This window comes from Petaurus breviceps, unplaced genomic scaffold (genome assembly GCF_028583685.1).
Source record: "Petaurus breviceps papuanus isolate PSGF00001 unplaced genomic scaffold, PetGlider_PUasm1.0 90574, whole genome shotgun sequence".
Taxonomy (NCBI): Eukaryota; Metazoa; Chordata; class Mammalia; order Diprotodontia; family Petauridae; genus Petaurus; species Petaurus breviceps.
In genome coordinates this window covers 4,383,249-4,397,348 of record NW_027187277.1, presented here as the reverse complement: position 1 = coordinate 4,397,348, position 14,100 = coordinate 4,383,249, and the positions used below count along the sequence as shown (strand labels likewise).

Genomic DNA, 14,100 nt, shown 5'->3' with positions numbered 1-14,100 from the left:
TCTTTGTTTTGGCTTTTCCTGGGTTGGCTATCAGAAGCATATTTGTATCATAAAATGAATTTGGTAGGGCTCCTTCTTAGCCTATTTTTACAAATAGTTTATATAGTACTGGAATTAATTGTTCTTTAAATGCTCGATAAAGTTCACTTGTAAATCCATCTGGCCCTGGAGATTTTTTTCCTTAGGTAGTTCTTTAATAGCTTCTCCAATTTCTTTTTCTGAAATGGCGTTAAGTATTTTATTTCCTCTTCTGTTAATCTGAGCAATTTATATCTTTGTAAATAATCATCCACTTCACTAAATATATTACAACTAAGATTGTCAAATTTGTTGGCATACAGTTGGACAAAATTGCTCCTAATTATTTTCATTTTCTCTTCAATGGTAGTGAATACACCCTTTTCATTTTTGATACTAGCAATTTGGTTTTCTTCTTTCTTTATATAAATCAAATTAACCAAAGATTTATCTATTTTATTATCTTTTTAAAAAATATAACTAGCTCTCAGTTTTATTTATTAGTTCAACAGTTTTCTAAATTTCAATTTTGCTAATCTTTCCTTTGGTTTTTAGAATTTCTAATTTGGTATTTAACTGAGGATTTTTAATTTGTTCTTTTTTAGCTTTTTTTAAGTTGCATGCCCAATTCACTGAATTCTTCTTTCCATATTTAATTCACATAAGCATTTAGAGATATAAAATTTCCCCCTAAGAACTGCTTTCACTGGATCTCATAAGTTTTGATATGTTGTCTCATTGTTGTCATTCTCTTGGATGAAGTTACTGATTGTTTTTCTGTGATTTGTTCTTTGACCCACTTATTCTTTAGGATTAGATTATTTAGTTTCCAATTAATTTTTATTCTATCTTTCCATGGCCCTGTATTACATGTAATTTTAATTACTTCACGATCTGAAAAGGATGCATTTTTCTGCCTTTCTGCATTGGATGGTGAGGTTTTTATCCCCTAATACATGAAAAATTTTTGTGTAGGTACCACACAATGAGAAAAATGTACATTCCTTTCTATCTCCATTCAATTTTCTCCATATGTCCACTATATCTAACTTTTCTAAAATTCTATTCACCGTTAGAATTATCTAGTTCTGCTGTTTATTTCTTCCTGTAATCCCTTAAGTTCCCCCTCTAAAAATCTGGATGCTATGCCACTTGGTGCATGTTTAGTCATGAAACTACTTCATTTTCTATGGTACCTAAAAAGCAGGTACCTTACCTTTTCCTTCCTTCTCTCTTTTAAATTAGATTACTTTTGCTTTTTCTTTGTCTGAGTTCAGAATTGCTACCTGGTTTTTTTTGTTTGTTTTTACTTCAGCTGAAGCATGCTTTATTCCACTCCAGCCTTTTTTACCTTTACTCTGCATTAAACCCTCTGTTTCAAATGTATTTCTTGTAAAAAAAAAAAAAAAACATATTGTAGGATTGTGGTTTTTAATCTACTCTGCTACCTGCTTCTGTTTTATGGGAGAGTTCGTTCCATTCACATTGACAGTTATATTATTATCTGTGTCTTTCTCTTTGTTCAATTACCTCTTCCCCCCATGCTTTTCTCTCTCCTTTCTCCCTTTCCCTCCTCACTAGCATTTTGCTTTTGACCACTGCCTCCCTCAATCTGCCCTCCCTTCTATCAGACACCTCCCCTTTTTTTTTGGAGGGGGGAAGGCAGTGCAGTTGGGGTTAAGTGACTTGCCCAAGGTCACATGGCTAGTAAGTGTTAAGTGTCTGAGGCTGGACATGAACTCAGGTCCTCCTAACTCCAGGGCTGGTGCTCTATTCACTGCGCCACCCAGCCGCTCCCTTTCCCTTTTCCCCTACTATTTCTTCCCTCCCTTCTCCCTCCCCTTTCACTTCCTATAGGGTAAATTGGATTTCTAAACCTGAGTATGTTATTCCGAGTCAAATCTGATGACAGTAAAGTTTAAACAAAGATCATCTCCCACCCTTCTCTCTACCATAATAGGTCTTTGCACCTCTTCACTTAATGTAATTTACTCCTTTCTGCCTCCGCTTTTCTTCTTCTCCCATTACCAATCCCTTTTCACCACTTAGATTTATCATTACATCCGAGTGAACTTAAACCAATACCCTTTGTCTATATATATCCCTTCTAAATGTCATAATAAAGATACAGTTCTCAAGAGTTTACAAGTATCATATTTCCATGTAGGGATGTAAACAGTTTGACCCTATTGAATTACACATTTTTTTTCTTTCCTGTTTACCTTTTTATGTCTCTCTTGAGACCTGTACTTCAAGATCAAACTTTCCATGGAGCTCTGGTCTTTTCATCAGGAAGGTTTGGAAGTACCCTATTTCATGGAATGTCCAGCTCCTCCCCTAAAAGGTTATGCTCAATTTTGCTCGCAATTCAAGCTCCTTTGCCTTATGGAATATAATATTCCAAGCCCTCTGATCTTTGATTGTAGAAGCTGCAAGGTCCTGTGTGATCCTGTCATTCCATGACATTTAAATTGGCTGCTTGCAGTATTTTCTCCTTGACCTGATAATTCTAGAATTTGGCTACATGATATACCTTGGCATTTTCAATTTGGGATCTCTTTCATCAGGTGATTGGTAGATTCTTTGGATGACTAATTTACCTTCTGGTTCTAGGACCTCAGGGAATTTTTTTTCTGAATGATTTCTTGAAAGCTGCTGTCCAGGTTCTTCTTGATCATGGCTTTCAGATAGACCAATAATTCTTAAATTACTTTTCCTGTATCTATTTTCCAGGTCAGTTATTTTTCCAATTAGATATTTTACATTTTATTCTATTTTCTTCATTCTTTTGATTTTGTTTGATTGATTCTTGATGTCTCAGAGTCATTAGCTTTCACTTGCCCAATTCTAAATTTTAATGAATTGTTGTCTTCAGTTAAGTTTCTGTACCTCCTTTTCCATTTTGCCAATTGTATTTTTAAAAGAACTGTTTTCTACAGTCAATTTTTGTCCTTCCTTTTCCAAGCTGCCAACTCTCTCTTGCATACTTGTCATTTCTTTTCTCAATTTTTCTTCTACCTCTCTTATTTGACTTGAGCTCTTCTCAAGATGGCTTTTTGGGCTTGAGACCAGTTCATATTTTTTTGGATTGGATATATTGGCAGTTACTCTCTTCTGAATTTTTGTTTTCATCTACTCTGTCACCATAATAATTGTCTATGGTCGGTGTTTTCCTTTGATGCTTTTTGTTCATGGTATTTGCCTTTCTCCCAGCTTTTAAAATTGCTCTCTGCTTCTGGGCTACAAGGGGCACTGTCCTCAGTTTCTTGTGCGGTGGGTAAGGGGCCTGGTTACTGGCTTTGTGTGCTGGGTCCTCAGGTGCTGGCAGCTGAAGGTTGTAAGGGTCTGGTAGCTTACCTGGTGCTGATCTAGAGTTGGTGGTAGCGGATGGTGGGTGCTCGGGCCAACTGAGGTCTCTGCATTTCCTCATGGCTACACTGAAGTTCACGAGGTGGGGTGTGGTTAGTCTGGCCACTGTTGGACACCTCCTCACCAGGGCTACTATAACATGGGCATGTTCAGTATGACACAAATGGTGGTTCTCCAAGTTGGAGTCTGGCGGTTCCCCTGGCTGTGCCCAGGCACGCAGGGGGTGGGGTGTGGAGTGTCCTTGTATTGCTGTGTGCCTGCTCCACCACCCTAGGGCTCAGGATCTCCTGCTGGTTTGCTAAGGTGGAGCTTGCTGGGACACCTCCCATCCTGTACTGCTCTCCTTCCACTACAGCGATAGAGACCTTTCCTGTTAATCCTCCCCCTAGAATCCCAGGATAAAAGACTGCTGCACATTATCTTTCTACTGGCTATGCTGTCCCAGGATTTTTCTTGGGACAACATTTTGTGGAGTTTGGGGGGTCAATAAGGGAGGGTGGGATGACCCACTGTTTATTCTGCCATCTTGGCTCCTAGAAGTCTTTCTAGCATTTTATTTAAAATTTTTACATTAGTATTCATTAGAAATATATGTCTATTGTTTTCTTTCTGTTGTTGCTTTTCATAGCTTAGATATTAAAACCATATTTGTGTCATAAAAAGAATTTAGTAGGACTCGACTTATTTTTTTCAAATACTTGCTACAGTGCTAGAATTCGTTATTCTTTAAATGTTTGGTAGAATTGGCCTGTAAATTCTTCTGGCCCTGGGTTTTTTGTTCCACCCTTAGGGAGCTCATTTATTACTTATTAAATTTAGTTTTTCTAAGATAAGGTCAAGTATTCCCATTTTCTCTTCTGCTAATCTGGGCAATATATATATTTCTGTAATTATTCATTTCATTTAGTGTCAGTTTTATTGGCATACAGTTGGGCAAAATAACTTATGATTGCTTTTTGAATGCTGGTAATTTGGGTTTCTTTTAAATGAGTTGAATTATCAAATGATTTATCTATTTTGTTGATTTTTTAAAAATAAACACAGATTTGTGTTATTTATTACTTCATTTTTTTTTGCTTTCAATTTTATTAATCTCTCTTTTGATTTTCTATGGTGATGTTTAATTAGGAATTCTTCATTTGCTGTTTTCTTAGTTGTTTTTTCTTAGTTGCATGCCCAATGCCTTGATCTGTTCTTTCTCTTTTTTACTGATGAAAGCATAGAGGTAAATTCACCTCTAAATACTTCTTTGGCTGCACCCCACATGCTATCTCATCATTATCTTTAATAAAATTGTTTCCACGAATGTTTGGGATTTTTTAATCTGCTCAGTTGTTAAAACAAGACTTAGTTTTTTTTTTTTTTTCCTTCCAGTTTTTAATCTAAACCAGTTCAAATTTAGAGCAAAGTTCAAGAAGTGCCCACTTCCTACCCTCTCCACTGTATAACTTCCTTCCAGGCCTCATTTATGAAATAATTTCTTCCCTTCTCCCAGTGCATGCCCTTTCAATCTTCTTTTGAAATTCCAATATAATAAACTCAAAACCCATTCCCTCTAAGTGTTGTTATTCAATTGTTTCAGTCCTGTCTGACTTTTTGTGACCCCATTTTGGGAGGTTTTCTTGGTTAAAATAATGGAGTGGTTTGCTATTCCCTTCCCCAGTTCATTTTACTGATGAAAAGTTGAAGAAAACAGGCTTAAGTGACTTGCCCAGTGTCATAAAACTATTAAGTGTTTACGACCAGATATGAACTCAGGAAGAGGAATCTTCCAGATTCTAAGCCCAATGTTCTATCCACTGTGCCACCTAACTGTCCCTTTAAGGAGACTCCCTCTAGCAGCCCCAGTAATGCTAAGTTCTTAGGAGGTTACATGTATCATCTTCCTATATAGAAATGTAAACAGTTTAACTATTTCCTTATGATTTTTCACTCATTTACTCCTCTTTATGTTTCTCAAGTACTGTGCATAAATGGCAAAATTTTCTATTTAGCTCTGGTCTTTTAATTAGGAATTTTTCAAAATCCTCCATTTCATTTAACATCCATTTTTCCCCCTATAAGATGACACTCAAGTTTTGCTGGGTAGGTTATTTTTAGTTGTAATCCTGACTCTTTTGCCTTTTAGAGTATCATATTCCAAGCCCTTTGCTCTCTTACCATGGAAGCAGCTAAATTCTATGTGATCCTTACTGTGACTTCACAGTTTTTGAATTCTTTCTTTCTAGCTGCTTCCAAGTATTTTGACTACAATATTCTGGGAAGTTCTCATTTTGGGATTTCTTTCAGGAACTAACAGATTCTTCCAATTTCTACTTTGCCCACTGGTTCTAAGACATCAGGACAGTTTTTTTTTATGGTCCCTTTAAGTTTAATGTCTAAATTAATTTTTTTTGTTGTTGTTCATGGCTTTCAGGTAATTTTATAATTTTTTTTTTTTTGCTTTTTGGAGGGGCAATTAGGGTTGTGACTTTCTCAAAGTCACACAGCTAGTAGTGTCTAAGATCAGATTTGAACTCAGAGCCTCCTGATTCTAGGGCCGGTGCTGTATTCACTGAGCCACCTAGTCACCCTAATTTTATAATTCTTAAATTATCTCTCCTTGATATATTTTCCAGGTCAGTATTTTCCTGAGAGATTTCATATTTTTAAAAATCTTTTATCTTTATTTTATTATTTCTTGATATCTGGAACCATGAGTTGGACCAATTCTAAATTTTTGGGAGTTATTTTCTTCAGTGAAGGTTTTTATGTCTTTTACCAAGCTGTTCATGCTTTCCTTAATGGAAATGGACAGTGGAAACACTACACATGGACCCTTATATCCCAGTCCTGAATGTGCTTATTAAAGGTAAAAATGGCACACACCAAAGACAAGAAAAGCAACTGGACTGGCCCAAATATGCATAGAGAAGCTACCTTATGAGGGAGGAGACATAACTGTGAGAGCCTTAAAAACCCAATATATAAGGTATCTGAAAGATAGGAAGATACCAAAGAAGTAGAAATAATCTTGGACTTCATTAGCAATAAAAAAAGGTGACCAAGAAAAACATCAACAACTACTTGCCTATTTACTTATACAGTATCAACTATACACAAATGAAGGTACTTCCACTGATATTGTCAGTGACCAACTAAGTAGTTTTTACATACAAATGCTCAAAAGTGGATGACATCTTTACCATATAGTAACTGAGGAATGATGTAGTGAATTCTATGATCCTTTTTTTTTAAATTATAGAGTAAAATGTCACTTTAAAGGCTCTTTTTCAACAAGATGTCTACCATTCACCCAACAAAACAATTTAAGTTTCCTTGAAAGACATAACAGAAATAACCATGTTCTATTAATAACTCTCTAATCATTAACTTAGGTGAAGTACTGATAAATGTGATATCCAGTGCAATGGAGAAAAGCCAGAGAGGGTCCAAGATGAACAAGTATTCTCTATGGATAGTGAAATACTCCAGATATTTCTGTCTGAGAATGACACTGAAAAATTACATCAAGATTTGGAACAGTATACTCTCCTAAAAGAGATTTATAATCATTTAAGAATTTGGCTTAACCATTCAGAGAGAAAAAAATCAAGTAAACAGATGAAGAATGTCTATGGCCTATGCTACAACATGCATCTGTATGAACATATGACACTTAGTAAAGATGGAGAATGAATTGAGCTTAGGATTGAAGAGTCAAGAAACAATTATTAAGAGTCTTCTAAAAGGGGCGGCCAGGTAGCACTGTGAGTAAGAGCACCATCCCCAGTGTGGGGATGACCTGGGGGATCAAATCCGGGCTCAGACACTTAGCATCCACCCAGAAACACCTGGCCGTGTAACCTTGAGCAAGTTACTTAACCCCAATTGCTTAAAAAAAAAAAAATCTTCTAAGTGACATGCCACAGTGCTAAGGGACAGTAACACAAATAAGAAAAAGACAGTTCCTTAGTTTACCTGTCAAAATCTATGGAGAAGGGAAGAATTTATGACCAAATAAAAGATAGAGAACATTATGAAATGCAAAATGGATGCTTTGAAATGGAAAGTTTTTGCACAAACAAAGCCAATGCAACCAAGATTAGAAAGAAAGCACAAAGCTGGGAAACAACATTTACAACCAGTGTCTCTAGGCTAAATTTCTAAAATACATAGAGAACTGAGTTGAATTTATAAGAATAAAAGTCATTTCCCAATTGATAAATGTTCAAAGGTTATGAAAAAGCAGTTTTCAGGGGAATAAATTAAAGTCATGTGAAAAAATGCTCTAAATCACTATTGATTAGACAAATACAAATTAAAACAACTCTGAGGTACCACATCACACCTATCAGATTAGCTAATAAGACAAAACAGGAAATTATAAACGCTGGAGAAGATGGGGGAAAATAAGAACAATAATGCATTGTTGGTAGGATTGTGAACTAATCCAACCATTCTGGAGAACAATTTGGAACTATGCCCAAAGGGCAATAAAATTGTGTATACTCAATAATACTACTTCTAGGTCTATATCCCAAAGAGATCATAAAAACAGGAAAAGGACCTACATGTACAAAAATATTTATAGCAGCTCTTTTTCTGGTGGCAAAGAATTGGAAATTGAGGGGATGCCCATCAGTTGGGGAATGGCTGAACAACTGTCAGTGTATGAATGCAATGGAATACTATTGTTCTATAAAAAATGATGAGCAGACTTCAGAAAAACCTTGAAAGATTCATATGAACTGATGCTGAGTGAAATGAGCAGAACCAGGAGAACATTGTACACAGTAACAGCGATGACTGACCTTCATAAGACTTAGCTCTGCAAGGATCTAAGACAACTCCAAAAGACTCATGATAGAAAATGCTATCCATATCCAGAGAAAGAACTTGGGAACTTGGGAAAGAACTTCAAATGGAAACATACTATTTGCTTTCCTTTCCTTTCCTTTTGTTGTTTTGTTTCTTCTTTTTCCTGGTTCTCCCCATTAGTTCTAATTCTTCTTTACATCATGACTAATGTGAAAATGTTTAATATGAATGTGTAAGTAGAGCCTATATCAGATTGCACACCGTCTTGGAGAGGTGGGAGAGGGAGAGGGTAGGAGAAGAAAATTCAAAACTCAAAATTTTATGGAAGTGAATGCTAAAAACTGAAAATAAATTGATAACGTAAAAAAGAGAAATAAGTTGGATCTGTATGGTTAGTGTTCAAATATTCATAATATTTTGAATAAAATGTATGTTAACCTGAAAAAAAAAAAAGAGTTCCTGACCTCAGGTAGCTTACAGCCTAATGGGAGAAGACAACACACAAAACGAAACTGAAAAGATGGGGTTATCTAGGTATTTGGAGGTATGGAGGATGGGAACTTTTATGTAGTCAAAACCAAGCCGAGCAGTTGGTGGAAAATAAAAAATTGGAAAATCTGAACCTTCTATAAAGGGAAGGCTTTTGGAGGAAGGTTTTGTTCCACTATCCCTCCGCCCCAATAAAAGGAAAGTTTACTAAGGTGGTGTTGAGTACCACAGTTTAAGCAATCTCCATGATGATGACATTTCTGATGATGACCTTATTCTGGGAGAAGCATGATATTAGTAGAGTTGGAGAAATCAAGTAGAATAGCTGGTAGGAAATGGACAGAAAGAGGAGAACAGGCTGGAATAAATTGGGGAAATTTCAATGTTCTTTTAATGAACCCTCCAAGCTTTCTATGGAAACAAATGCCAATCTTTTTAAAAGCAACATTCTACTAGTATTATTTCAACAGTCTGTGAAGGACCAAAAATTAAATATCATGCAGAAGGTGACAAAACATATAAACAGTTTAGAAGAGGAGTAAATGTTATTACCAAGGAAAAATACTGCAGAAAAAAGATGAGCTGCTCATATGGGGAGGGATGAAATCCAGAGTAATTCACTGTTGTTCTCATGATGTCAGAAAAAAGCAACAAAAACCTCCAACAAGTTGGGTGGACCCACTGCCTACTCAAACATGGGAAGCTCTAAACAAAGAACCACATAGGACTGGATGGCAGAAGTGGGCACACTACACTGCTTCATTCCAGGCCCCTCTGACCATCAGACAGCAGAATTTAGCTCTGGGATGGAATTCATCTAAGTTGATGCAGTAAGTGCTAAAGTATCCTAAGTTACATGGGTCTCAGTCCCTAAAAACAGAGATCATATAATGGAGAAAATTATTTTTATTACTCATTATGTAGGAAATACCCTCCATGAGGGATGGTAGTTCGATGGGAAGTTCAATCATCAGGCATATAATGGCTAAAATCTGAAGGACAAACCTGGAAAGATTCTGGAATGGATGCTGATTCAAAATCTGTATTTTTTTTTTAAACAAAGCATTAATGTAAATGAACCTACAGAAAAAAAGCAGGTAATCATTGGGGAAAATGGAGGCCTTTGCTGGGCCTCTCATGAGAAGGGTTTGTACTTTAACCTATCAAGAAATCACCTATCCCTACTGTGCCCTGAGGGTTTCTGACACACTAAGCAATAGGGCAGGCATCTATCTGATGACTTAAAGTCCATGTTGTTTTCTGATAAACACCTGATGTCAGTTTATTGTTCAGGTGGACCACAGATAAAGTAGAACAAAGATATAGGACAGTAACCCAGAGCTGGGAGAGCCAAGACAAAGGCTAAAAATGAATTAGAACTATGTAGTAGGACCAAACAGACCCAAAAGAAAACAAAGCAGTTGTAGCAACATGTAAAAGGAGCAGACAGTCAAGCAGAAGCCAAATCAAAACAGAATGATTCTAATCTAGGCAGGGATATGAGAAAACAATAGCAAGGAAGCAACTAACCAGTTAGTCAAATCCAAGAAGCCGATGAAGAGAGCAGAAACTCACAGAACTACCAGAAACATGAAGATCTTGAAACTGCAATAAAGCCTGCTTCAGATAAGGAATCTTTAATATTGATGTGGCAGTAACAGTTACTCTTAACTGGCTTCCTTTGACATGCCATCGCGCTTATGGCTTGAAAAATTGCCCACAATCACCTCAAAGCACAGGGCTTATAGGTGAAAGGCTGCTGAAGTGCAAACTACTTCAAATAGTAAGGATGAAAAGCATCTTCCTCTCAGCTCTGGCAGATCATGGCAGTAATAGGGTAAAGTAGAAAGAAAAAATTAAATTCATAAGCCATGAAAAAACTATTCTTATATCCCTACTGTGTGCCAGGTACTGCACTAAGTGCTAAATAGTCAAAGAAAGGTAAAAGACAGACTCTGACCTCAAGGAGCTCACAGTCTAACAGGGAAAAGACAATATATTAAAAAAAAAAAAACTGGGCAGAGTACATGATGAAGACCTTCAACTGACTGGGTTTCCAGGAATTCTTAATGTTTTGAAAATACGTTGAAATCATGTACTATTATGTTATGAATAATGAACAAAACTACATTTTAAATGCTATTTACCATTTATCCACATTTTGTACAATTTAATTTGTAATCATAATAGGTATCAGAAGATCTAAAGTAGGTTATTCTGTATTTTATTAACATGAGTTGGGAGTTTAAAATATTTTATGCTTAAATATTCTTATTATTCTAACTACCCCTTACATTTACACATTTACAAGAGAAAAAAGTTGCTATATTCTGAAATTTTAATTAAAACCAAATAAATTCTTCAAGATGAATTCTAATAAACTGAGATCTTTAGAAGTACTTAAAATTTTTAAATGTGGCTTTAATCAAACTAACCTTTTCTCTCTTTAGAAATTCTTCTCTGAATTTATTAGTGGTAAATCCCCTCGAACCAGTAAAACGTAAACGCTGGTACTTAGCTTGAACATACAAACCCTTCAGTACTAGGCCCGATTTATAATGGGGCTGGAATCTGCCATCTAACAAATTGTTCTGTAAAGAAAAAAAAGACAAAATCAGTTTTAAACTATTAGGTTCCTGATCATACTTTACTGACACAATGATGGAACTATCATTTTAAAATGTGAGGTATGCAATATTTTAAAATACATAAAATGTTAATTTTATCTTCAATAATACCTCCACTTCATCTTTAAAATAATATTTTCAGATATAGCTTTGACACAGTTATATTTGTTACAGCTAACAGCAGTAATTACAGAAAAATTCATTATAGAATAACTCTGGAAATTAAGTACATCAGATATTCAAAGAATGATAATAAGGGTAATAAGGAGATGCTGAGTTCATTAAAGTTAATTAAAAACAACTTGCCAGGTTCTGTGCAAATAAGCTACTACTTTGCTGGAAAAATTGTCCAAATTTCAACTATGAATGAAAAAATAAAAGGAACTGGCTCGCATGCCTTGGTATCTTAAAAGTCATCATTTTATATCCCTATTATTATATCTATACTTGGTTAAGCTCAAAAATAAACTTTTGATCTCTAAAAAGAGGTGACCTCAAAAATCCAACAAACTTTTCTATGTTAATGTTTAAGAATATATAATGACTTTTCTCCCAAAAAAATCTAAATGCTGATATCTAACATTTTAAAAATTTTAAATAAAATACTCATTTGAAAAAGATGCATCTTGTTAGGAAAGAAAACATAATCAAGCCATCTCCTGAACTGTGATCATACTGCCAATCCAATGTATTTCATGGAATGAATTCCTTCCTCAATATATATCTCACAGAATAACCCTCTTCCTTCAAGATGGTTATTCCTCCATATGCAGGAAGTAGAAGGATGGCTTCTCTATGCAGGATTTAATAGAATGTAAACTATCTTCGAGGGCAGGGAATATCTCATTTTTATATTCCCATCACCTAACACAATGTCTTTTATGTAGAAGGTAATTAATAGATGCTTATTCAATTTCATTTATGGGAAAATATTATTAATAAGAATTACACAGAATGATAGAACATAAAGCTCTGTGTGTGCTCAGATGAATTAAATTAAGAATCTTTATAATTCTTACAATGCTGGTGTCAAACTCAATAGAAAGGGAACCACTAAACAGTACATATGGATCTCTGCGGACCACATGCTGACTAGAAAACCACACATGTTCGTGTATTTCTTCTTTTTTTTTTTTGTCTTTTTGGAGGGTGGAAGCAGGGCAATTGGGCTTAAGTGACTTGCCCAAAGTCACACGGCTGGTGTGTTTGTGTTAAGTGTCCGAGGCCATATTTGAACTCAGGTCCTCCTGACTCCATGGCTGGTGCTCTATTCACTGCACCACCCAGCTGTCCTTCATGTATTTCTTTTTATTATTAATGCATCAACACATTAGAATCAGATAGGAATTATATTCCAAGTTGGTTCAGGCTGCATTTGGGAATATTGTAGACTACAAGCTTGACATTTCTGTCTTAAAATATTCATATGAGATAAATACACCCTAGGTATCATTCCTAATTTTCAGAAAAGGGGATTGAGAGATTAAGACACTTTTTCAGGGTAACACAGCAAATAAATATAAAATAGCCAGGACTAGGGTTTAATTCTCAAATGCCACCCAAAATATTTAATTTCTAAACACCAGGCATACTTCCAAAGGAACTAACAATTCCAAAATAACGGAGAAGGTAGTATTATTCTCTCCCCACCCCATACTGCCTATCAAATGCCACTCACCAACTTCTGTTCCCTTGTTTCTTATAACAGAGATTGCCTGTCATTGCCTTCAGACTAATTACATGAATGAAGTAATAAACAAATAAAATGAAAAGATAGACTACCTCTCTACTTCCTTTGCATATTTCTGAAAAACAATAAGCTGTATATTTTAAACAGAAGAAAAATACTAGTATAACTTATTTTATATAATCTATGAATTCCAAAGTTTGCTGAAAGGTGACTTTCTATAAAATGATTTTGTTCTTGTTGGTTTCAATGATAAAATCAGATCGTGTATCCATAGAAACAAACTCTCAAATAGAGTGCTGGCTGGGAAAAAGGCTGAGACAATGACTAATCACAGCACACTCATGGAAGGAAGAAGGAAGGAGAAAAGTTCTGAAAAGCTTGAAAGGGACAAAACCAAAGAGTTTGCAAAAGCAAACACTGCTGTAAGTAAGCATGCCTGCCCAAAACTACTAACAGTGATACCTGATAAGAAATATTTTTCAACTCCATCTCCAAACTAGGTAGAAGGGTATTCTACTTAAAAAATATCAAAGACAGTACTAAAAAAAAAAAATAGTCAACACACCTGAATTTGTTGGCATGTCAAGGTCAATGAATTTTTGAGCCTCGTTCTCTACTCAATTTTCAATATCACTTAAGAATTACAGTGACGTTTGGGCGAGTTATGAACTCAAGTCAACCAACAGTCATATATTAAACTTACTATGTACCAATGCTAGGGATACAAAGACAGACAAAAGACAGTTTCTACACTCAAGAGCTCACAGTCAAATGGGGGAAACAATATGTAGGCAACTATGTATAAACAAGGCAAAAAGGGAAGACACCAGAGTTAAGGGATCTCGGCAAAGGCCTCCTACAGAAGAGTGGATTTTAGATGAGATTTTTAAGGAAGCCAGGAGATGGAGATAAGGAAGGAGAACAAGAGCTTCCACAAGTAAAAATGCCCAGTCAGGAGATAGAATGTACTGTTTGAGGAATAGCAGGAGGTCAATGCTATTTGATCGTAAAGCAGCATGTGGTAGGGTAAAAGATGTAAGACTAGAATGAGTAGGAACTGGGGGGTGGGGTGGCCAGTTATGAATGCCAAACAGAGGATGCTGAAGT

The 14,100-nt window shown here is 35.7% G+C and overlaps 1 protein-coding gene across 4 annotated transcripts in view; it reads right to left on the bottom strand.

Moving 5' to 3' along the window:
* BCLAF3 (BCLAF1 and THRAP3 family member 3) overlaps window positions 1–14,100 on the bottom strand; it is a 108,058-nt gene that overhangs the window by 21,219 nt on the left and 72,739 nt on the right. For all 4 annotated transcript variants that reach the window (XM_069063452.1, XM_069063455.1, XM_069063454.1 and 1 more), the window contains exon 12: window positions 11,112–11,267. In XM_069063452.1, the coding sequence (XP_068919553.1) occupies window positions 11,112–11,267 (156 nt within the window). The remainder of the gene's footprint in view (window positions 1–11,111; window positions 11,268–14,100) is intronic.